The 20,754-nt window shown below is 49.9% G+C and overlaps 7 protein-coding genes and 1 non-coding gene across 8 annotated transcripts; 6 read left to right on the forward strand and 2 right to left on the reverse strand.

Moving 5' to 3' along the window:
• The first annotated feature begins 162 nt into the window (after positions 1 to 162).
• On the forward strand, positions 163 to 1,086 carry BCR38DRAFT_446456 (uncharacterized protein). The gene is made up of 3 exons (XM_040861093.1): positions 163 to 404; positions 472 to 989; positions 1,052 to 1,086. Exons 1-2 carry the CDS (start codon positions 335 to 337, stop codon positions 906 to 908), a joined length of 507 nt encoding a protein of 168 aa, XP_040711555.1. The 5' UTR covers positions 163 to 334; the 3' UTR covers positions 909 to 989; positions 1,052 to 1,086.
• A 3,939-nt stretch (positions 1,087 to 5,025) lies between these two features.
• BCR38DRAFT_t318 lies at positions 5,026 to 5,128 on the reverse strand. The gene has a single exon. It is a non-coding gene; the product is annotated as a tRNA-Thr (tRNA).
• Positions 5,129 to 6,230: 1,102 nt separating this feature from the next.
• BCR38DRAFT_352301 (fungal-specific transcription factor domain-containing protein) lies at positions 6,231 to 7,769 on the forward strand (the record flags this gene model as incomplete). Its single annotated transcript, XM_040856698.1, has 2 exons — positions 6,231 to 7,456; positions 7,529 to 7,769. 2 exons carry the CDS (start codon positions 6,231 to 6,233, stop codon positions 7,767 to 7,769), a joined length of 1,467 nt encoding a protein of 488 aa, XP_040711556.1.
• Positions 7,770 to 9,630: 1,861 nt separating this feature from the next.
• Positions 9,631 to 10,539, forward strand: BCR38DRAFT_352714 (Alpha/Beta hydrolase protein; the record flags this gene model as incomplete). The annotated part of the gene is made up of 1 exon (XM_040856725.1): positions 9,631 to 10,539. One exon carries the CDS (start codon positions 9,631 to 9,633, stop codon positions 10,537 to 10,539), a length of 909 nt encoding a protein of 302 aa, XP_040711557.1.
• Positions 10,540 to 11,513: 974 nt separating this feature from the next.
• On the forward strand, positions 11,514 to 12,229 carry BCR38DRAFT_489105 (uncharacterized protein; the record flags this gene model as incomplete). Its single annotated transcript, XM_040864361.1, has 2 exons — positions 11,514 to 11,707; positions 11,785 to 12,229. The coding sequence occupies 2 exons, from the start codon at positions 11,514 to 11,516 to the stop codon at positions 12,227 to 12,229; spliced, it is 639 nt and encodes a 212-aa protein (XP_040711558.1).
• A 369-nt stretch (positions 12,230 to 12,598) lies between these two features.
• Positions 12,599 to 13,441, reverse strand: BCR38DRAFT_352734 (uncharacterized protein; the record flags this gene model as incomplete). The annotated part of the gene is made up of 1 exon (XM_040856726.1): positions 12,599 to 13,441. The coding sequence occupies one exon, from the start codon at positions 13,439 to 13,441 to the stop codon at positions 12,599 to 12,601; it is 843 nt and encodes a 280-aa protein (XP_040711559.1).
• Positions 13,442 to 14,161: 720 nt separating this feature from the next.
• BCR38DRAFT_352402 (major facilitator superfamily domain-containing protein) lies at positions 14,162 to 15,732 on the forward strand (the record flags this gene model as incomplete). The annotated part of the gene is made up of 4 exons (XM_040856705.1): positions 14,162 to 14,321; positions 14,401 to 14,697; positions 14,757 to 15,120; positions 15,171 to 15,732. 4 exons carry the CDS (start codon positions 14,162 to 14,164, stop codon positions 15,730 to 15,732), a joined length of 1,383 nt encoding a protein of 460 aa, XP_040711560.1.
• Positions 15,733 to 17,065: 1,333 nt separating this feature from the next.
• BCR38DRAFT_352683 (putative efflux pump antibiotic resistance protein) lies at positions 17,066 to 19,004 on the forward strand (the record flags this gene model as incomplete). The annotated part of the gene is made up of 5 exons (XM_040856722.1): positions 17,066 to 17,205; positions 17,284 to 17,602; positions 17,676 to 17,791; positions 17,845 to 18,224; positions 18,322 to 19,004. The coding sequence occupies 5 exons, from the start codon at positions 17,066 to 17,068 to the stop codon at positions 19,002 to 19,004; spliced, it is 1,638 nt and encodes a 545-aa protein (XP_040711561.1).
• Positions 19,005 to 20,754: the final 1,750 nt, after the last annotated feature.

The following is a 20,754-nucleotide window of genomic DNA, read 5'->3' on the forward strand; positions in this document are numbered from 1 at the left end:
ACCAAGCTAAGTCCGAAAATGCGGGACGAGAACGTTCGGACATCTTGATTTACCCGATTCGGGCTGATCAGCGCTGGACAATTACGGTTCGAATTGTCCGATCCAACTTCGAGCCACTATAAAGTACAACGACCTTTCAGTTCTCTCAGTTTAGATGCTGTATTAGATCAGACGAAGAAGTTGTCTCAAATCAAAACACTGAATTGTCCAGTTGAACTAAGTCAAACCCTGCGACTGTACACCCACTCCTGAAGCCCGGAGGCATACTTTCGTCACAGCCGAGACCACACACCCTTCAAACCAGCAGCCAAACAAGCTTTTTCAAGCATTCGAAATGCAAGGACTCTCCATTACAAGCTCCATCGCAGCCTCTATCGGCATCGCTGGCTCCAGCTGGCTCGCGGGTACTTTATCTCCCTCTATTCCCTTTTCCTTTCCCTCCATATCACCCCTATTCTAACCTCATTTCAGGCAACATATCCAGCCTCTCCACCATATCCATCCCTTCACTCCTAGACACGCCCTCTGTCTCTCCACATATCCTCGCCCTTCAATGGCGCAACGTCTTCACCCGCGGCAAATCCAGCATGCCGCCTGGCGCAATCATTATCGCGCTCAGCTACGGCTACCTCTCCTACAACCAGCGCTCGGGTGGGATTCATTCGTGGAAGAGGTATTTAGTGGCGGGGATGCTAACGCTATGCATTGTGCCATTCACGATATTTATGATGTCGAGTACGAATGAGGCGTTGTTGAAGATTGCGGAGGGGGAGGTGGGTGAGGGAAGGAAGGGGATAACTATGGAGACCACCAGGGAGTTGCTCGAGAGGTGGAGGGGTTTGAATTTAATCAGGTCGGTGTTTCCGTTGTTCGGGACGGGGGTCGCGTTGTGGACGTTGCTGGGCTGAATCAAGATGAGTTTGGTGGAGTAACGTCCCACACCTACATCCGGGACACCCCCACATGTGGGACGCCCTAAAAATGACACTGTATATTATAACCATTAACTTCAACCTTTTTTTACACTTATTCTAATGCGACTACAATACAGATTTCACCGTAACTAGGGTTTTCAGACTCGCTAGACTCATCTGTACTATCCTCAATTTCACCAGCCTCGATTTGAGCCTTCCAAATAGCCTTGATATTAGTAAACTTCGAATTTGGGCTCATCTTGACCTTCCTCCGCTTCCTAGCCCTACTAGCCTCAAGCTCTGCCTCTATTGCCTCAATATTTCTCTGTGCGTCAGCTAATTGGTAGTCCTTCTCATCAAAGCCCTTTTGAACTTTCCGAAAGAGTAGCCGCTGAGTATTTGGATCACTATCAAGCTTGCTGAATAAGCTGAGTTGATCTTGGAGCTCATCTCTCCTCTTAGGCGTTGACCAGGCTACTGCTGATGTCTTTAACGCCCAGCCCTGACTACCAGAGTGCCCTTTGAAAGTCTGACTAGGCTGTTTGATTGGTGCTGACGTATTCTCAAGGATCAGGGGGCTCATAAGGGGTCTAGCTATGCTCGAAGGCCAGAGACCAGTATATTTCCATCCACTGATAATGTTCTTAGCGGTCAATGCTGCTAGACGTGCCTTTCTATAGCAGAGGAGAAAGTTTCTCTTCCCTACGACAGTAGTAGTATCCCATCGGTCAAGGTAACCAAGCTCCTTCTTATAGGCTGTCTTGAGGGGTCCTGATACGTGACCCCATGGGGGGTTGCCCTATAGCTAGAGATAAGATAGATAAGAGCTATAAAAGAGCTCTGCCAGGCCAGAATAGCTGACCTGGCCATCCTTTTCAATACAACAATTCACACCCCATATGCACTCGCATCAGGTCCAAAGACTGATTGATTGAGAGGCTGGAGAACGTGGGATGTGTGTGGCGGCAAGAAAAGCAAGTGTATCTTGTTTATGAAGCAGAGGTACATAAACTCTGTCGTTTCGTGGCTACTATGCCCATCTAGGATAAGTAACCTAGTCTCTTCAGGGTCCTCTGGTTGAGTCAAAGGAATAAAGATCTTTTGTAGCCACTCAATAGCCGTAGAGTCTGACATCCACCCATTCTCTGTCGCTGTAAACCTCCAGGCTTCGTATGGAGTCAAGTCCAGAGGAAACCACTGCTGCTGGACAGACTTCCCCTTGTATATCACAAGTGGGGGTAGTGCAGTACCAGTCGCAGAGATACGCTCTATAAGAGATGTCCAAGCTCGAGATCCAGGCTGTTTCTTCCGTATAGAACGAGTCTCAGATGATCCTAGAACAAGACCATTTGATTCTCTACCTTCTAGAATACCTGTCTCATCCATATAGTATCGATTTCAGGCCTTAATAGCTTTGATCTCAGGGATAGCGAGGTATTTGAACCATTGCCTGATCACATTAGCTGAGGCTCCATTAATACGCTGGGAATCGATAGCTCTGCTTCTCTGGACCTTGACTGAAGGGTTCCTCTTGATAAAATCCTGGACCCAGTTCTTTCCAAGTGGTTCGGTGTCTCCGTGGATCTGTAGGATACGCTCGGCGAAGTCTTTGAGCTGTTGATGGGTTGGTGGGAGGCCTAGGGCAGCCTGGATTCGAACCCATTCAGCCAGATGGGATTCCTGGGCTGGAGAGAGCCTCTGGTAGTCAGCGAAGGCTGTATCTCTTGACTGGGCTCCCTGAATCCGTCGTGAAAGAGTAGACCTTGGCACACCATGCTCGTATGCTGCTTTTCGGAGGCTTTGACCGGTAGCTATTGCTTGAAGAGCTCGATAAATATCATCTTCGGTATAACGTAGTCCACGGTCCAATTGCACACTTTGGCAGACCTTATACGACAATGTATAAGTTAATTCAACCACAACGCCTATCATCAATTGAAACTACTCAGAATCGTTATCTCCAGACGTCTCTACATCATTTCCACAAGTGCGCGCATTATTTCCGGGCTCGCTGCAGATTCTACAGCGCCGTACACGCGCAATTCGCCGCCTCGTACGACCACCAATTTGACGAAATTCGTCATGTAACTGCCCATCAACCTCTCGTTGAGACTTTAGGTCCTGTCCAGCTTGTATACGAAGTGACCCTCCACTCTGTAGCTGTTTTTTCTTCGCATGGCGACGTCGACTTAAGGTCTCATCTGCCTTTCGAAGTGATTCGACCTCGCCTTCTAAAAGACCAAGCCGATGCATAACATTCGTTATACCTCGCGCAATCTGATCTATTCCAGCAAAAATTGACGTTGGTGAGCTATTTTGATGTCGTACAATCCTATTTTTCACATAATCGGTTTGTGATTGGGCTTCAGTTGGGTTGTTCGAAGTCTTTGATTCCCAAGGGACGGGGAGACCAGCCGAGCTACCCGGAGGTGTTGGCGTATGTAATTTCACATCGAGCTGTGATATGACATAATCTGCATCGTACGGAACTATTCCTACCCCTCGGAAACCTCCTTGGATATTTGAAACCGTGAAAGTTGCGTTGTACGCGTTTAAAAACGCCGGTAAAAAGTCTTCTTTCGAGATATGACTTATATGTGCTCGCATGAGATCTTCGATTTCTTTTCCGTACGCTCTTTTTAACCCGCGAAAACAACCAAAATCAAGAGGCTGGAGCTTATGCGACGAATGAGGAGGCATACAAAGCGTGACGATATTGTTAGCTTTGCAATATACCTCGAAATCGGTCGAGTGATGGCTTTCGTTACCGTCGAGGATCAATAGGCTATGAGTACCTTTCGTACGAGACTTGGTGTGATGATCGAAGTGTTTTATCCAATCTTCGCCTCTCTCGTTCGTATTCCAGCCATTTTAGTAACTGCGATAACCCAATCAGGCGGTAATGGGCTGTTTTCGTACCATGACGAGAGGTGGGTTTTGCCGGCGAAAATGATGTACGGAGGGAGGGCATAACCGGACGACCCAACGCCTTGAATAACTGTAACCCATTCCCGATTTCCTTGTTGGCTGCTCTAGGCCTTCCGCGCCGATCAGAAGTCGTCACGACCATTTTGGACGAGATTTGGCCCATCACAAAACCGGTCTCGTCGAAGTTGTAGATATCCTCCTCCTGGATCGCGTATTTCGCAATTGTATTCCGTACCAGGTCAAACCACGCGCGATACGCGTCGGGGTCTTCGCAGAGGACTCTCTGATAGTCGATCCTTGGATTTAAACGCGTCCGGAGGTCTGGTTGTCGTCTTACGAAGCTCGAGGCACAGTTGACGCCGACGCATCCCGCGTCGCGACTTCGAAGTAATCGGTTGGCCATATCTTCAACACCACTCAATCGGGGAGGAAATGCTCGCGAATCTAGGTCGGTTATATGTCGTACGATTGCCTCTTCTTCGGAAGGAGTCAACTTTTGCGTTATTATATCAATCTCATAGTATACTAAGCTCCAGGTAACCTTGTCCTTTCACTCTATCATATCTAATTCATTATTGTTCTTTTCCTGAAGTCCTTTTTTTTTTTAAATACGCCGTAGGTGTTAACCCTCGGTACCTCTACAAGTACTCCCTTAAGGGGCTATAGATGATATAGCGGGCCCTTAAGCCGCGGCGGGCGGTTATACAGGTAAACTTGTAGCCAAACGACTACTAAACCTCCTGTCCCTCCCTAAGTCTGTGCTACAACCCCTGCCTGAACTACCGATAAGTGTGGTAATGTGGCACTTAAATTCGTCCTCAGGGGTGGGATGCTGCTGATGTGCAGAAGATGCTCGACTATTTTTTGTCGCGGCAAGTCGTAGTATCTGCTAATTGGGGTTCTCGTCGAGCGTATACATCTCAACCATACGCTCAAGTGGATAGACCGTAACGTGGTCTAGACGCTCGCAAGAATCGCGGCGAGAGGGGGTCCGATAAGGGGTCGGATTAACGATTCGAATTCTGGACCGGCTGTCGAGTTATATTCCGCCGACGTAGTGCTTGACGGTCGACTGGCTAGGATGCTCGTAATCCTAAACTGCACCAATCTCCCTATTATCGCTAGGTAGGCGAAGTCAACAAGGTGGGCAGCGCGCCATAAGGGTTGACTAAACCCCCTTGTGTGTCAGCTGCGGGATTCGAACCCGCGACTCGTCACCGACCCAAGTGGGCGAGGCTCAAATCGGGACTTATCTACCAGCGAAGTGACCAACTACACCAGCTGACCCTGAAGTCCTTATTTACCTCAGTGTTGTGGGATTGGTGGCCTACGGTCACGTGGGATACGGGCAAGATACTTAAGTGCCTTTGTGCGGCTTGGACCCCCCTACCTGTACTTCCCTTCTTCACCTTCGTATGTAGCCGGAATGCCAGTACCAGTGCGATCCCACAAGTGTACTAGATTGAGTGTGTTTTATTCAAGTCCAAGCCGTACAAACAGACATGGCTATGTATGCGGTGCACGTGCGGGGCAGAAAATTCTAACCCCTGCTGCTGACTGTCCCTTCGAAATGAACCGACCGGTCCACTTATTCTAAACCCCTGCTGACTATGCCCTTCTCAGATCTGAAGGATTCGCTCAGAAGTGAGGTTGACATGGATGTTCCAGAGTGGGGTCGACTTAACCTCACGACCTCGCTCCAGCCTTGAATTCTCATGAAACCACGCTGGGCTGAGAATGAGGCCAAAGCCCTGGTCTTTCGTCCCTGATCCAGAGGGTCGTCTATGAACTCTACTCCCGACGTATGAAAACATAGTGCTCTTGGTTACAAGTGGCTCTGTATATTTACCTTCACCACATCTTGCCTCTATGAATGGCTACGTCCCCTCAGTGCCGGAGCGGCGGAAGCTGGTGTGTCGCTCCTGTCGTGCCCGGAAGAAACGCTGTAGTGTAAGCGCCTGTCCTCTTCTTCTTTCCTTTCCCTTTCCCTGCCCTCTGGGCTCCCCATAGCTCTCTAGACTCGGAAATTGACTTCTGCTGGCCTACTAGGGTGAGCGCCCTGCCTGTTTGTCGTGTCGCAACCGGAATGAGCGGTGCCACTACGGCCCTTCATCCGCCGCTGCTCACAACCAACACTCTCTGCTCCGCGCCTCAGAGTCTGCGCACTGGCAGTTCAACCCCAGTCCCTTCTTCCCCCAAAGGACCGCAGATCACACCCTACGTACGGCGACGAATGGCACCCTTATAGACACGCCATTTTCTTCGGAATCTTCAGCCAATGCTCTCGAGCCCGGCTTGGTATCGTGGGACACTCTTGATATTTGGCCACCGGAATCGAGCGACTGGGACTCGAATTTGTCCCTACCTATTCCCGGCTTGGGTCACAATATGCAGCTTGTCACACCCCTTGGCCCGGGCACGCATACGCCACCTAGTAGCCGCTCAAGTGGCTTCCCAGACGAAATATTCCTTCCATCTCACGATAAATGCGTCAGCCTCATTGACGTGTATTTCAAGATGGTCTACTCTTTCTTGCCTTTGTTTCACGAAGAGACATTAAGGTCCTCGATAGCGGCCGACAGCTCCCGGTCTGCCAGCTCTCGTGGGCTCCTCTTTGCCGTTTTAGCGCTGGCATCAAACGAACGACGAGATGAGAGATGCAGAGCTCTGCAAGCCCAGTGGTATGAAGAGGCCAAAAGTCAGTACGGTTCAACTAGCCACGTTCCCGATGCTCCCATTGAGACTCTTCAAACGGCCGTTTGCATCATCTTGCAAGCCATGGTCTCGGGCGACTCTTCGTCAATGTGGCTTGTTCTTGGGAAAGCCTGGAAACAGGTTGTCGCCCTTGGATACCATCGACTAGACCAAACGTCTGTCCCACGCATCCCTGGTGCACCCCCCCTGCCCCAGGACTGGGTCCAGCGCGAAGCCGTAAGACGTATCGTCTGGATGCTTTACATTTTAGATCGCACCGCATGTCTCCCTATCGGTCTCGACTTTACCATCAATGAGAACCAAATAGGGGTCAATCTACCGATGGGCGATGCCTTGTTTCGATATTCCACCGCTTCGCCGTTGGGACTGTTGAGTATCCCCTACAAGCCGAATCTGAAAAGGATGGTTGCTGCCGTCCGGGAGGCAGCGATGCAGACGAATCATCACAACACATTCCACCATGTGATTTTGAATATCATGATGCTCAGTAATGTAGTGTCTCACTCGCGGGATAAGGAGGAGGACCCGTTGCAGGACGAGGCCTTGGGTCAACTGGAGGCCGATCTGTTTGCTTTGAAAATCAGTTTGCCTCGATCGACAACGAGCCTCACAGCTACCACTTACTCCGATCTAGACAACGCCGTGTGGGTCAACGTATTGTTGAATTTGAACATCATCTTTCTAAACTACAGCAAGAACGCCGCTTCTGGTCAAATCTCTGGGACACACTGGAATCATTGTGTGACGGCAGCTCGCAATACCGTTGGAATAATCCGCCAGGCCGCTAGCATGTCGGTCGACTCCTTGCTCAACCCTTACATAGCCTCTGCTATCTTCCTGTGTGGTCGTATTCTGATCATTGAGTACCTTGTCCCATCCGACGCGACATTGTCCCCGCGGTCCTGTTTCTCTTCGGAGTCATTAGCCTCACAAGTTCCTACGCAAAACCTCGGGGATATTGGGGACAAAAGCCTGTGGCGGGATATTGAGGCGATCACGCTTGTTTTCGAGCGGCTGGAGGAGCTGTTCGGCGCAATCGGCAAAAAGTTCAAGAACGGCATGCTTTACTACTTGGCGCAGGACACGAGGACATTGAGTCGGATCAAAAACAGCGGCGTGAAGGATCTATTGGCACAATGCAGCAGCTGGGAGGCGGCCGCTTTGGCCGCGAGCAAGAAGAATACTGTTGAATGTCAGAGTTGGGTGAACTGATGATAATGATGACGATAGGGAAGAGATAGCCTTCTATGCCGTAGAAGGGACTATTAAGAAGCTTTTAGCCTCTGAAACATGAATCGTCCGTAATACTCGGTATATCCTCAAGGCACAGATCACTTACAAAATTTTCTCTAACAAGAGCGCCCAACGGACGGCTCTGCATGCTGCATATCGAAGAATGCCATTAACCTTACGCAAAGCAGCCTGTTGGCTTCCTGATTGAAGGACAACTTCAAACTTGTGGGCTTTTGTCAGTAGCGATATCAAGGAAACGAAAAGAACAGCGGAGAGAAGTTGGATAGAGACTACACTATCGGAATCATCCCATTTTCAAGCCATCCACAAATCAGTACCGGAGAGTCGCGCTCAGAAAAATTACCTACGTTGAGGTAGTATGTGTCCGTTGGCTAGCGGTTCAGGCTGCCAGATGATGATCCGACTCTTTGTCGGTTTTAGGGAGGTGTTAAGACGAGGAAGATACGATCATACACGACATGCTCTTATTTCAGGCAAAGAGTGAAGAAAGACTAACTATGGGGGCACATGGGGTCTCGAGTCTAACATTTACTAGATCCTGACTTGCTTGTTAAGATTGTATAATGCATATTATGCTATATGAATCAGCTCCATCCAGTCTTTGGGAAATTGCTCACAGCTATCGCGTCATGAGCCCAAAAGACAATAAGCTAACACCACGTTACAATCCCATATAGCCAGATATTCGGCAGGATATAAGAATCATGGTGCACTTTCCACATATAGGGAGCAAGTGAGGAGACGCATCTTCACGAAGAAGGATCTCCGCACATTTTTTTTCAGGGAAAGACTCCAGATAAAAAAGATGGACTCCCTCGAAGGACAAGAGACAACGAATCATCGATCACAAAAATTCAATCAATCAATCACCTCAATTACCTATTTTGATCAGATTTGCGTGCAATAAAACAACATAATTCCAGTAAGGTATCTAAGGGGGTATACTAGATTATAGCTACTCTATAAGCTATATATATCTAAATAAGCCGTAGTATATAAGCTTTATAATAGACAGTCCACATATAGGGAGCAAGGGAGGAGATGCGTCCTGATGAAGACAGATCTCCACACATTTTTGCAGGGAGAGAGTCTAGATCAACACAGATGGTCTCGCGAAAAGGACAAGCAGAGACCACGAACCATCAATCTCTACGTTAATCAATTAGCCACCTCATTTTCAGACTGTGCTTCATTACCCATCTGGATCAAATACACATGCAACACAATAACTTTCATGAATATATGACTAGTAGAGTAGGTCCTCCTCATTCCTAGGTTGGTTTAGCGCCCCACCCATTGGTCACTCACTTTGTAGTACTGAAAGGCTGACTGGTCGTGCCATGCAACAACTTTCTTTCAGCTGGAGTCTGTCTGCCTAGGATGATTACCTAGGCAGCTATGGGTCCGGGGCTCGTGGGTTACGTAAAAATGACTATTGGATACATGGGCATAGTACCATAAGGATCAGCGGGTCCGTCTATTAATACCTTCAAGGTTAAAGTAGTTGAAGGCTTGCAACCTTACGAGGAGTTTGACGACCCTTGGAGGTGGTCTGAGAAGGAAAAATCGCGCACAGGTCTTGTACCTTTGTACTCTTGTACCCTCGTAACCCGTCTGCATATCGGCGCCGATATTGATATAGCACTTTGGTGATGGATCGTACTACCTGACCTATGTATCACGCCTTGTTCCACTCTTTTTTCTCTCGAGTGCTCTCAGGTATAACGACTGTATAACTCTGTCATGCTACCTGCCGCCAGTCATAGCCTCGCGCTCTTGTTCTGTCCCCACAACCTTCAAGACATCCCAATCGCAAGTCATGTTTGAAGAGATTCCTTTTATGATTCAACATGGTGAGCGGCGGGATACTGATCATCTTCCGCTCGTTTTGATTCACGATGGTGGAGGTACTTGCTTCAGCTATTATCTGCTCGGCCTCCTCGACCGTCCTGTCTTTGGAATCAACAATCCTCGACTTCGATCCATGAGACCTTGGCGCGGCGGCCTGCCCGAGATGGCCGCTGTGTACTGTGAGCTTTTGCTCGATATTGAAGCGCCGAATGGCTTCATTCTGGGCGGCTGGTCATTTGGGGGCTTGGTGGCTCTGGAGATGGCTGCCATGCTTGCCCGGCATCGTCATGTCAAGGTCGCCGGCATTGTCATGATCGATACGCCATATCCCCTATCTTCAGGCGACTTCAAATTGTCCCCCTTTATCGTCTCCTTAAAGGAAAACTGCCGCCCAGAAGTCAGGATGGCAGTACAAAAGTCTTTCTTTCACACAAGGAAAATGGCCGAGAATTGGTCTCCTCCTCTTTTTCTCGACAGCGCTGGCGACATCCACACATCAAAAGAGCCAAATCAGAACGCCACTGCTGTTCAGGACAGACTCCGGTCTCCCGCTTCGTCGGCCATACTGAAATCGGGCATGCCTGTGGCGTTGAGAGATGGCAACTTGCTCCCCCCAAGTGTCCTGATCAGGGCCACGAGCAAAGTGCCGATGAAGAGCGTTGAAGAACGAGCGGTGGTCGATGGCTACCGCGATGAGCAAGACCTCGGCTGGCAGCGGTACCTCCAAGGATTCCCACTTAGTGTTGTCGATATTCCTGGTTGCCACTTCTCCATCTTCAACGGCGAAAATTTGCTAGGGACCACGGAAGCCATACGCGCTGCCTGTTCTGCCATTGAAAATGCGCAAAGACTGAAGCACGAAAAAGTTTATAGTTGATTAGTTGTTATGGGAGCCAATACCAGCAGCAAGTGAACATGCTCGGGTTTAAATAAGGATTCATCATTGACTAGGTTTGGACTACATATCATATATACAGTGACAATCATGATTCTGATTATTTTCATGAGGCAGTGAGACCGACTCGAGGAGGCCAAAACGCGTCTAGATGCATGAGTTAGTTAGAAGACTGAGAATGGAGTGAGGAGTAATCAGCAACAGTGTTAAAGAGTTATAGTTATATTGTATTCACTATTGAATAGCTAGCCATATCTACGTGTCCGTCAATGTTTTGATGTAGCTTCGCCTGCGCTATAACAAGAATCTTGTTCGAGGGATATTCCATGAACCAGATCACCGGCGAGACGTCTCGTAATCTGCTCACGTAAAACTTCGCTCAACGTAAGACTCTAACCTAGGTTAGGTTAATCACATAGGCTTGGACCACTTTCGGCTCAATTACCTGCTCACGTAAAATTTCGCTCAACGTAAGAATTTAGGTTACCCATGTAGCCTCGGACCACTTTCCGATCAATTATCTGCAAGCGAAACAGGAAAATGAACACAGCTGATACGAAAACGTAGGGGGACCCACTGGTTAGGTGAATCCCATTCAATTTGATACGTTGCGCACTACTGCATTATAGCATCCTCCCCCCAGGTGCACTGATCAACAGCTCATTAGCGTCCGCACCCCTGGTCAAATAAGGGATCCCAATATGCTTATCCCTAGCATAGGGCTAGAGCAAAGTGTTGCAGCTTAAGTGTGGCTCCGCTTATTTTGGGGTAGCGTGGGATGGACTCGAGTAACCTAGGCCGACGGTGCGAGTATTGCTTTATGCGGAAAATGCGGCTATCAAATTGCGCCCGAAGGTTACTTATTGGAATTCAGTAGTCACCTTAGTATATTTTGGCATCTCAAATTCCAAAAAAAACAAATATCCCCATACTGCTTCTCGTATCCATCCATCACAATGTTATCGAACAGCCGCTTCTTACTCCAGCTAGGCTCCCTTGCAGCAGCAGCTGCTGCGGCAGGCCCTACTCTATTCCAAGGCAACTCGGTCATTATAACGCCATCATCGTCCCAGTATCCCAGCGATGCTACCTTCAAAACAAGCAACTTTTATTGCTACGCTTCAGAGAAGGGCTACCTGAGCTTTGGATGGTAAGAAGAAACAAAAGTTTTCAACCACCAGCCTGCCTCATCAGGATTGGCTTGCTAACAAACTGCCGACTTTCCAGGTGGCTACCCGCAGAGCCCGGTAGAATGAACCACACGCATTGCAAGCCGCGCTCTGACTCGTATGACTGGTACGAGTATTCCATAGCGGGAGACTGCACGTTGACCGAGTGTCGCGTGACGGCGATGAATTACCGCGCTTCCGACCAAGACAAGCCGGCGTTCCAGGAGCATTACATAGCCAGGATGCTGGACGTCGGCGATGGCACGCTGGGCGACCTGGCCCTAAGCTACTTCGACAGGCGAGATGGTGCTTTTGCTGTGGGCACGCGGCGGGTCCTTGGGGGTGTCGGCGCCAGCGCCTCTGAGAAGGAAACTCGGGCGTGCAACGATGCATTCCAGACGCTAAGCGAATTGCAGGTGGAAAGGAAGCTGTCGTTGAGTTTCATGCTGGAGAACCCTTGCGAGGTTGTGTCGGAAAGTGAGCCGCTCTCTGCCGAACTGTAAGGGATTCGAGGTAAGAAGCAGGGATGGGTTTAAAAGGATCAAGTAACAGATGGCGTGCATAAATGATGTATGTACGTGGTAAGGCAACCACTTTTGGGCATTTGCCATCGTACGAGCGGGACATGAACCAATTTTAGTCAACTGTATTTTATCATGAATTGCTCGGTTAGCCTAAGCTTGTCAAGCTGTGAGGTCCGTGCAGTGACAAGAAAGCCGCTGACTCCATTTGTGTGTTGTCACAGGCATCCCTTAACGAGTATGAGTCTCAACTGCAGAATATGTGGATATAGACATTTTTTTAACTGCGATCTAGAAACTGGTTACAGCCATGACTGTCTCGTAGTGTAACTCACAATGCACCTAGTACTCCTAAACCAGCAACCTCCCGCCGTTGGAAGAAATGACGGTCCCCGTCACATATTTATCCTTCATGCAATACAAGTAAGCCTCGGCCAGATCCTCCGCTTGCCCTACAGTCCCTGTCGTAGACGCTTTCTTGAATGTATTCAGCAGCAGCTCCCTCCGCTCTTCGGCGACGCGGTTGAATATCTCTGTATGCACCACGCCTGGCGCGACGCAATTAACGCGCAGCGGCTGCAAGTCGACAGCGAGACCGCGTGCCAGGCCCTCTACAGCAGCGCTGGCGCTGGCGAGGATAGACCAGTTGGGCTGGGGCTTGGTTGCCGTTGATCCGCCTGTGATGGTGAAGGAGCCGCCTGGCGCCATGTTGGTGTACTGTGGCAGGTACTTCGCCACGATTATTGGCGCCGTCGAGCGAACCATCATGGTATCGTGCACAGCGGCAATGGTTGCATTCTTGGGTGGCGTGATGTCGAAGGCGTTACCGGCCGTGAAGACGACATGGTCAATTAGACCTGATGAGGAAGCAAAGCGCAACAGGCCCTCGACGTTGGACTCTATCACTTCGGGATCGGCTAGGTCGCATGTACAGCCTCTGATGGCCTCATCGGCGGCGCTGCCATAGGCTGCCAGTAGGAAGCGGGCGGGACCGTTAGCTTGGGATACATACGACTGGCGCAGTCGGGTCAATGCATCCCTGAGCTTATTTGCGTCGGAGCCGCTAATGATGATATGAGCGCCGTGCTGCATGGCCGCCTCAGCGACGCTGAATCCTATACCCGAAGTACCCCCCATCACGAGCACGCGGGCTCCCACCAGTTTGGTCAGATGCTTGAGTGATGATAGGGACATTGCGGCGATTCGAGCCTGAGTGAGACGATTTCAGCTTGATGAATTGTTCGTAATGTACCTAAAACGACACGAGATGATGGATGTGTGAGTTGGCTTTGTGCAATGATGCAGAGTCGATTTATATAGGGGAGTGGAGGGGGTTTGTCATCATGGAGGTTACCGCTGGCGGGGGGTGAGATTAAGTTGGTAGGGGGTGAGAGACGAGGGTCGCAATCAAACTTGATGGGGGGTGAAAGTACTATCCGTGCAGACTCCGGGCATAGAGTATGGTGAGCATATGCGTAATATGAGCTTATAGTATGCTACCGTAATAGTGCCCGAAGGTGCTGAGCATATGCTTAACGTACTCCCTCTCTACCGTCTGTACGGACAGTACCTTCACCCCCGATCAAGTTTGATTGCGACCCTCGTCTCTCACCCCCTACCAACTTAATATCACCCCCCCTTCTGACACTCGGTCATCATGTATGCAAGCATTCAACCCTCTGCCGGCAGCGGCAACGACCGGTGACAATACCTGGTAGTTGCATATCCTTGTAAAACCATATGCAGTACGCTACCACAGGAGCTTACTACTCTGTTTAGTGATTATAATGACATACAAGAGCAAGGGAGCGATGCTGTCATTAGACTGCGACCTTCCACCGATCAAGTACATCGCTATTTGGATATAGAGGAGCAGCAGAAGACATCGTGATGACCACGACCAACCATGTCCAGATGAGGCCGAGCCTCCATGCTCGCAGGAATTTCTTCTTTATCTCGTGCGTTGTCCTCGCAGAGCCCGTATCGTCCACCGTTTTGTTGCCATTCATTTACTTCATGGTCAAGGGGTTCGGGTACTCCGGAGGGGAAATAGGCTTTCGCGCAGGCATCATCAGTGAGTCCACCAAACCCCCAACCACATGTCCTCTTACGTTCTGCAGACAGGACTCTGACTTCAGGTTGAACCGCCACAGCGTCTTCCTTCTTTGTAGTTCAGATGTTCTCTAATCCTATCTGGAGTCTTCTTTCTGATCGTGTTGGCCGCAAGCCATGCCTGGTGTTAGGTCTCTTGGGGACAGCGGTGAGTATGGTCGCTTTTGGGATGTCGCCGAATCTCACCTGGGCCATCGCGTCTCGTTCCATGTGCGGTCTGATGAACGGCAATAGCCCAATCGCCCGTACTGTGGTGGGCGAGCTGTCAGAAGCCACGGGAATGGACAAGGCGAAGGCGTTTAGCCTCTTTGGCTTCTGCCTCGCGGCGGGATGGACGAGTACGTTTGCTTGGTTGTTTTTTGACTATCTTTGGTGCATGGAGCTCACTGGACTTTAGTTGGCCCGCTGATTGGGGGTACGCTTGCCGATCCTACAAACCACTTTGGACTTCAGGGACCGTACAACGTGTTAAAGACGTACCCGTGGCTTTTGCCGTGCCTGTTCATCGCGGTTTACAACGTAGTGGTTGTCACACTTACGTGCATTTATATGGATGAAACTTCGTCACTTACCTCAACGAAAGCCATCCAAGAGAACCACGACAGGGTCAGAACCCATTGTGAGACTGATCCCCTGCTTTCAGAGCATGATCAGGCCACACGGGAGAGCAGTCATACATCAAATGATTCCCAGGCAGAAGAGATGGACGTACCAAGAATAAACTTTCGAAGAATTCAAGGCCTCTCCATGTTGACAGCGATGTATGTTGCACTCTCGATTGTTGTTATTAGCCAGGACTGACTTTCCGTAGATGCTACTTCATTCACATAATCTGTTTCGATGAGCTCTTCCCGCTCTTCGCAGCATCGAGCCTCGAAGTAGGCATCGGTCTCTCTTTCAATCCTCGAGATATTGCTCGTGCCCTTCTATTCGCCGGTCCTGCTATGTTTGGATCCCTGCTGGTGTTCAGCACGCTTCATCGAAGGTACGGCTCACGCACGCTTTACCGGTCGACTGCTGTGGTTTTTACTATCGTTTACCCGCTCTTCTCGATGCTTCCTCACCTTGCAGGATCGACCGGCGGGTCCAGTCTATGGATTCTTCTGACTCCTCTCGTCATGCTAAGATACGCCGCAATGGTCATTGGACTGGCAAGCATCCAAATAATATTCAATGATGTGGCTGCGCCATCGGAGCGTGCATTTCTCAACGGACTGGCCCAGTCCGTAGGCTCTTTCGCTAGGGCCATAGGGCCCACGCTGGGAGGCACCGTCTGGTCCTGGAGTGTGAGCAACGGACTTCCAGCGCCACTCGAATTTCATGCGACGGTGGGAACTCGAATCTCCCTCAACTATACGATCTTCTACAGCTGACTGACGAGTACTAGTTTATCTTGCTATCCATGCTGGGAATTGCGCAGTACGCCTCGACGTGGGGTATTCCCCCAGATGAAGTGCTTGACCGAGCAAAGAGGAGGCGGTCAAGGTCTTAGGGGCGTCGTAGCGGGTGATTGGACCTGCGTGAAAGCCTGGAAAACTGATATAAAGACTTATTTGAGGTGATTCAGCAGATGTAAATAGCGGTAGCGCGACTGCCATCTAACATAGATACAATTATCTCGCCGTCTATCTAAGCTTGCTTTATGTGTTCAACCGTATTCATTTTTCAAGGAATTGGCGATTCAACCTTCCCAAAGACAAAGTGTTGTTGTAGAATGAAATTTTAGAAAGGATTGTGTTTATTTCTAGCAGGCTTCATGCTCTTCATGAATTCGTAGTGCTGTCGATTTCCATGGTTGTTGGTGTTGTAATGCGGATTGTGGAGCGACCACTGAGAGTCAACAGGCCCCAAAGCGGTAATAGGTACAACTTGAACTCCAGATATTCCACCAATACCTACATCAAAAGAAAGAGATCAATACAAGCCAGATACCCGAGCAAGGGCTGGTTGAATGAGCACTATCTGTCCATTTTTCTGACGGTCGCTAGCTAGCATCACCAGCATGTATTCGTCGAGCAGAACGTGCCCCGGACTGCCAATTTTCGCTTTATAACGATGCACACGAATGATGTTCTCGCTATTGACCAATCGGGCCCTACGTTATCCAGGGTCAAGTTTGAAGACAGAAGATATTAGGCTCAACCCCATGCCTTGCCGTACTCTGCCTTGGCCCGCCCCCCCCCCCCCGGCGGTTGCATGCTTAGCGGCGGCTGGGTACTTTTTAGCGTCGGCGACCCTAGTCTAGCGTCGCCGCCGCCCGCCGCCTTTGCTCCCCTGTCTCAACTTGCAGTGAGCGCTACTACTCCCGTTGGGAACCTATCCCAAACCACAACCAAGATTGAGTCGGGCTGCCCGCAGCCCCGGCGGGCGCTTTATGCGTGTCCCTTCCATCAGATAAGATCGGAAAGAGGGAAATTAGTATGTCCAGGTATAGGGTGTCAAGCTTTCACCTGCATTCTCCGACTCGGAGTCGGGTAGATGTTGGCCGTCGGTCTTTGGTCATTATCTTCTGCCGACTGCTTTTCCTGTTCGCAAGTTCCCATTCCCGTGACTATTAACTTGTATCTTTCGGGTCCTTTCCTCCCCAAATATGATTCTTGGTAGTAGGAATCAAATTTCAGAGAGCTTGCCCATTCAACCCATCATCACCAGTTCTCAGACCTGATAGTCAAAGGTCCAGATTCCAAACGTCAACGAATCATCACCATGGACGAGACAAAGCCGGCAAACAAGACACAGGTGGCGTCGACTGCCGACTTAGATGCACCAGAAGCACCCCCACGACGTTCAAAGCCGGGCGAGAGAGCCGGACTGACCGTTACTCAGTTCTGGATCGTCTGCGTTGGGTACGTACTGACGGAATATGGTGACTACGTTCACCGGAAATCTACAAGCACTCTCAATCTATACTAACCCGTTGATAGACTGAACGCTGGAATGCTGCTCACCGCGCTCGACTTCAATATCGTCGCCACCGCTGTGCCCATCATCTCGTCCGAGTTCAATAACTACTCCAACTCTGCGTGGCTAGGCACCGCGTTCCTCATCACCTTTGCCCTCGGCCAGCCTATTGCCGCTAAACTCGGTGATGTTTTTGGCCGCAAGAACATCTTCTTAGGCGGCACTGTCCTGTTCTTTGTGGGGAGCGCGCTGTGTGGCTGGGCCCATAACATGGATATGCTCATCTGGTCCAGAGCGGTGCAAGGCCTCGGGGCTGGAGTTATCTATGTCTTAACTAATGTAGTGTTCCGTTTTGTCTTTTACATCTAAGTAGTAATGTTGCGAATTAGTAACGCTGATGTTCATTCTCTGACAGGTCATCATCACCGATCTCGTCGATCTCCAAGATGTGGGCAAATTCCTTGCTATCACGGGCATCGTCTGGGCCCTCGCCGACGTCGCTGGTCCACTGCTTGGTGGTGTATTTTCTCAGTAATTCCGCAATTCTGCCCCTCTCCGCAATGGGCACCGCTAACACTGAGCAGGTACGCAACGTGGCGATGGTGCTTCTGGATCAATCTGTTCATCTGCCCGGTCAGCTTCGCTATCGTCCTGTTCACCCTCCATCTTCCAGTCCCCAATATGAGTCTCAAGGAGAAGCTCCTCACATTCGACTATGTCGGCACTATTGCTATCTCCGGTGCTACCACCGCGCTGAATATGGGCTTGTCCTGGGGAGGACACGTATTTCCCTGGACCGATAGCAGGGTGATTGGAACCATTGTCGGCGGTGCTGCCCTCTTCGTCACTTTCATCGTAGTCGAGCATTTTGTGAAGGTCCCGCTTGTCTTCCCGTCCATGTTCAGAAGCCGTGCGTTGCTTAGCATATTCGGCGCCGAATTCTTCTACGGGATTGTTCTACTCGGTAAGACTTTTCGCCTTCTCCCTCTGCTTTGCCGAGGAAATCTCCTCACTATAACCGGCATTAGACCCTCGAAACTCGGCTGACTTGGATGAAACAGGTGGTATGTATTATCTTCCGCAATACTTCCAACTCGTCTTTGGGGATTCCGCCACGCTTTCTGGCATTGGCCTCCTGCCGATGATGCTTGGTCTTCTGGTGGGAAATCCCATCGCTGCATTTGTTACTAGTAAGAAGGGCGTCAGTCTCATTAACGCTATCGCGGGCGCTGCGCTGGAGGTTATGGCCATGGGCCTTATGACCCGCTGGAACGCATCCACCACACGGGCCGAAGCCGTCATCGTACCATTCATCCTAGGCGTCGGTCAAGGTGCCGCTATGAGCGGCATGTTGCTGACGGCACAGGTCGCCGTGGTGCCCATGCAGATCGGTGTTGTCACCGGCCTGTGTCTCTTCATCCAGGCCATTGGCGATGCCTTCGGCATTGCTCTCTTCTCCGCAGTCTACGTCAACGAGCTGGCCGATGGGCTCGCCAACCTAGGTCTCACGCCAGCCGAGGTTTCGGGCGTGATGGCCGATATCCACACCGTTCACACCAGGTTCAGTGCCGACCTTATCCCGCGAATCGTAGACATCTACGCGCACAGTCTGCAGAATGGCTGGTGGCTGCTATTTGGGGCGGCTTGTGCATGCTTTATCTGCTGTTGCGTGGGCAAACAGCACAAGTTTATGGCACCGGAGGCCAAGCCAGAGGCCGAGGAGAAGGCACCTAGTGAGGTCTGATTAGTGTCGCCAAGATCTTAACGTCTTAGGCGAGGCCCAGTTATCGTCCTTAAGTGAACTGGCTGTTGGCTGCAGAGATCCTATACATGAAACCGGTTGCGCAAATCTTCATTAATAGGTACCGTAGCATATGTCCTAGCAGGCGCAATACACATCAGGGGTTAAGGTGCTAGGGGGCCATGTTGTTACTAGTCCGAAAGAGCTAGTGACAAAACCCAGGAGCAAGGTTTACGAAAACCACGACACTCGTGTCAATACTCTACATTTTTGTGAGGCTGTCATGTGTCTAATAGTTTATTTAATCTTTCGTGGGCATCTGAAAGCACTACAGTTGTCCGCCCAAGTATTTATTAATAGTATAACGTGAATGTACACCGAGCTGGCCACTTTCATGCGCCAACGCGACCGGCCAACTTAATGTTTGATTTTCTCAACAACCAATTATGGAAAAGTCATAAAACGAAGCAGACTTAATGCTAGCCCTTCAAGCTCTCAAAAATGACCAAAAACTTAGTCTCCGACAAGCGGCAAAAACGTACCAAGTCCCCCGAAGCACACTCCAAACGCGTAAAAACGGCGGCTCGCCCTCGTACGGGCCGAGTGCGCTGAGCTTCGAGAGGCAAATAAGATGCTAAGCCGGCGCCGGAGGACTAAAAAAAAGCAATTACGGGAAGGAGAATCACTTATTTTCCAAGAAGGACAGGACCTACGGGACTCTAGGGAGTTGGCGACGCAGATACAGCAAGAAGAGCGCCGAAATGGTGGTCGCGCAAAGCGTGTTGAAACATGCCCGAGGCGCTGTGGTATTTGCAACGGGACTGGGCATAATGCGCGAACTTGTAAGATCGCATTGCCATCTTCTGGAGAGGAAGATTCAGAGTAGTTTCAATTGATTTACGGCGTTGTGGTTTTACTATCGTAAAATCTCTATGCGAGGTTATGTAAGGGTGGCCAGCTCGGTGTACATTCACGTTATGTTTTGCATATCATATACTATAAAAGTCTAGTACTGTGCTTTATACCTAGTTTAGTAAGCTATCCTTAGTGTTACACGCAAAGGTAGTTAAAGATTTATGAGGTTGTAAAAGCATGATATTCTATCTAGTACTATGGAGCACGAAGGTTGACTTAGTCCCGAAGGGCTAAGTCACGTGGTAACCTTGGTGGTCTTGGTAAAGCCCATCAAGGTTGCCTAACACTTAGCAAAAACTTGGCCAGGGTTAGGAAATTTCTAACCCCGATCAACTTTGCTATGCCACAAAATTTCTACCCCCTGGTCAAGTTTTCTTAACCCTGGCCAACTGTGACCTGATTGTCGGCGACTGTACAGATAGTTGAAACCAGGATGTTATCCCTGCCAGACTAACCACCCCATGTAAGCTAAACATTCCCCCACTTACTCTGACAAGCTGCGGGCCGAAATCTGAATACGTAGTGAGACGGCCTAATCCTTCGAAAGCGACGTTATTCTTTCTATACAGTATCTGGGTGGGAGGAGATTGGTACCTGGTAGAGATGTTTTTGTCCGCGAATTTCCTTGTAGGATGGGTGAGCAATCCTTCAATGTATCCCTCCTCGTACCCACAGTATCCCGACTCGTGCCACATACCTGTTCAGTTCTTGGATTCAGCACGTGGATGATAGAATGACATCTCGCATAACTTATGCAGAAGTTGTCTGAAGCATCGGCATGAGCAACTTCTGCCTAAAACCAGATCTTACTGAAACCGTGGTATTTAAGTCACCGTCA

Source organism: Pseudomassariella vexata (genome assembly GCF_002105095.1).
Source record: "Pseudomassariella vexata strain CBS 129021 chromosome Unknown BCR38scaffold_15, whole genome shotgun sequence".
NCBI classification, from domain to species: Eukaryota; Fungi; Ascomycota; class Sordariomycetes; order Amphisphaeriales; family Pseudomassariaceae; genus Pseudomassariella; species Pseudomassariella vexata.

Coding starts and splice junctions, on each gene's coding strand:
- BCR38DRAFT_446456 (XM_040861093.1), top strand. CDS start 335: ATGCAAGGACTCTCCATTACAAGCTCCATCGCAGCCTCTATCGGCATC. Junction 405..471: donor TGGCTCCAGCTGGCTCGCGG/GTACTTTATCTC, acceptor ACCTCATTTCAG/GCAACATATCCAGCCTCTCC.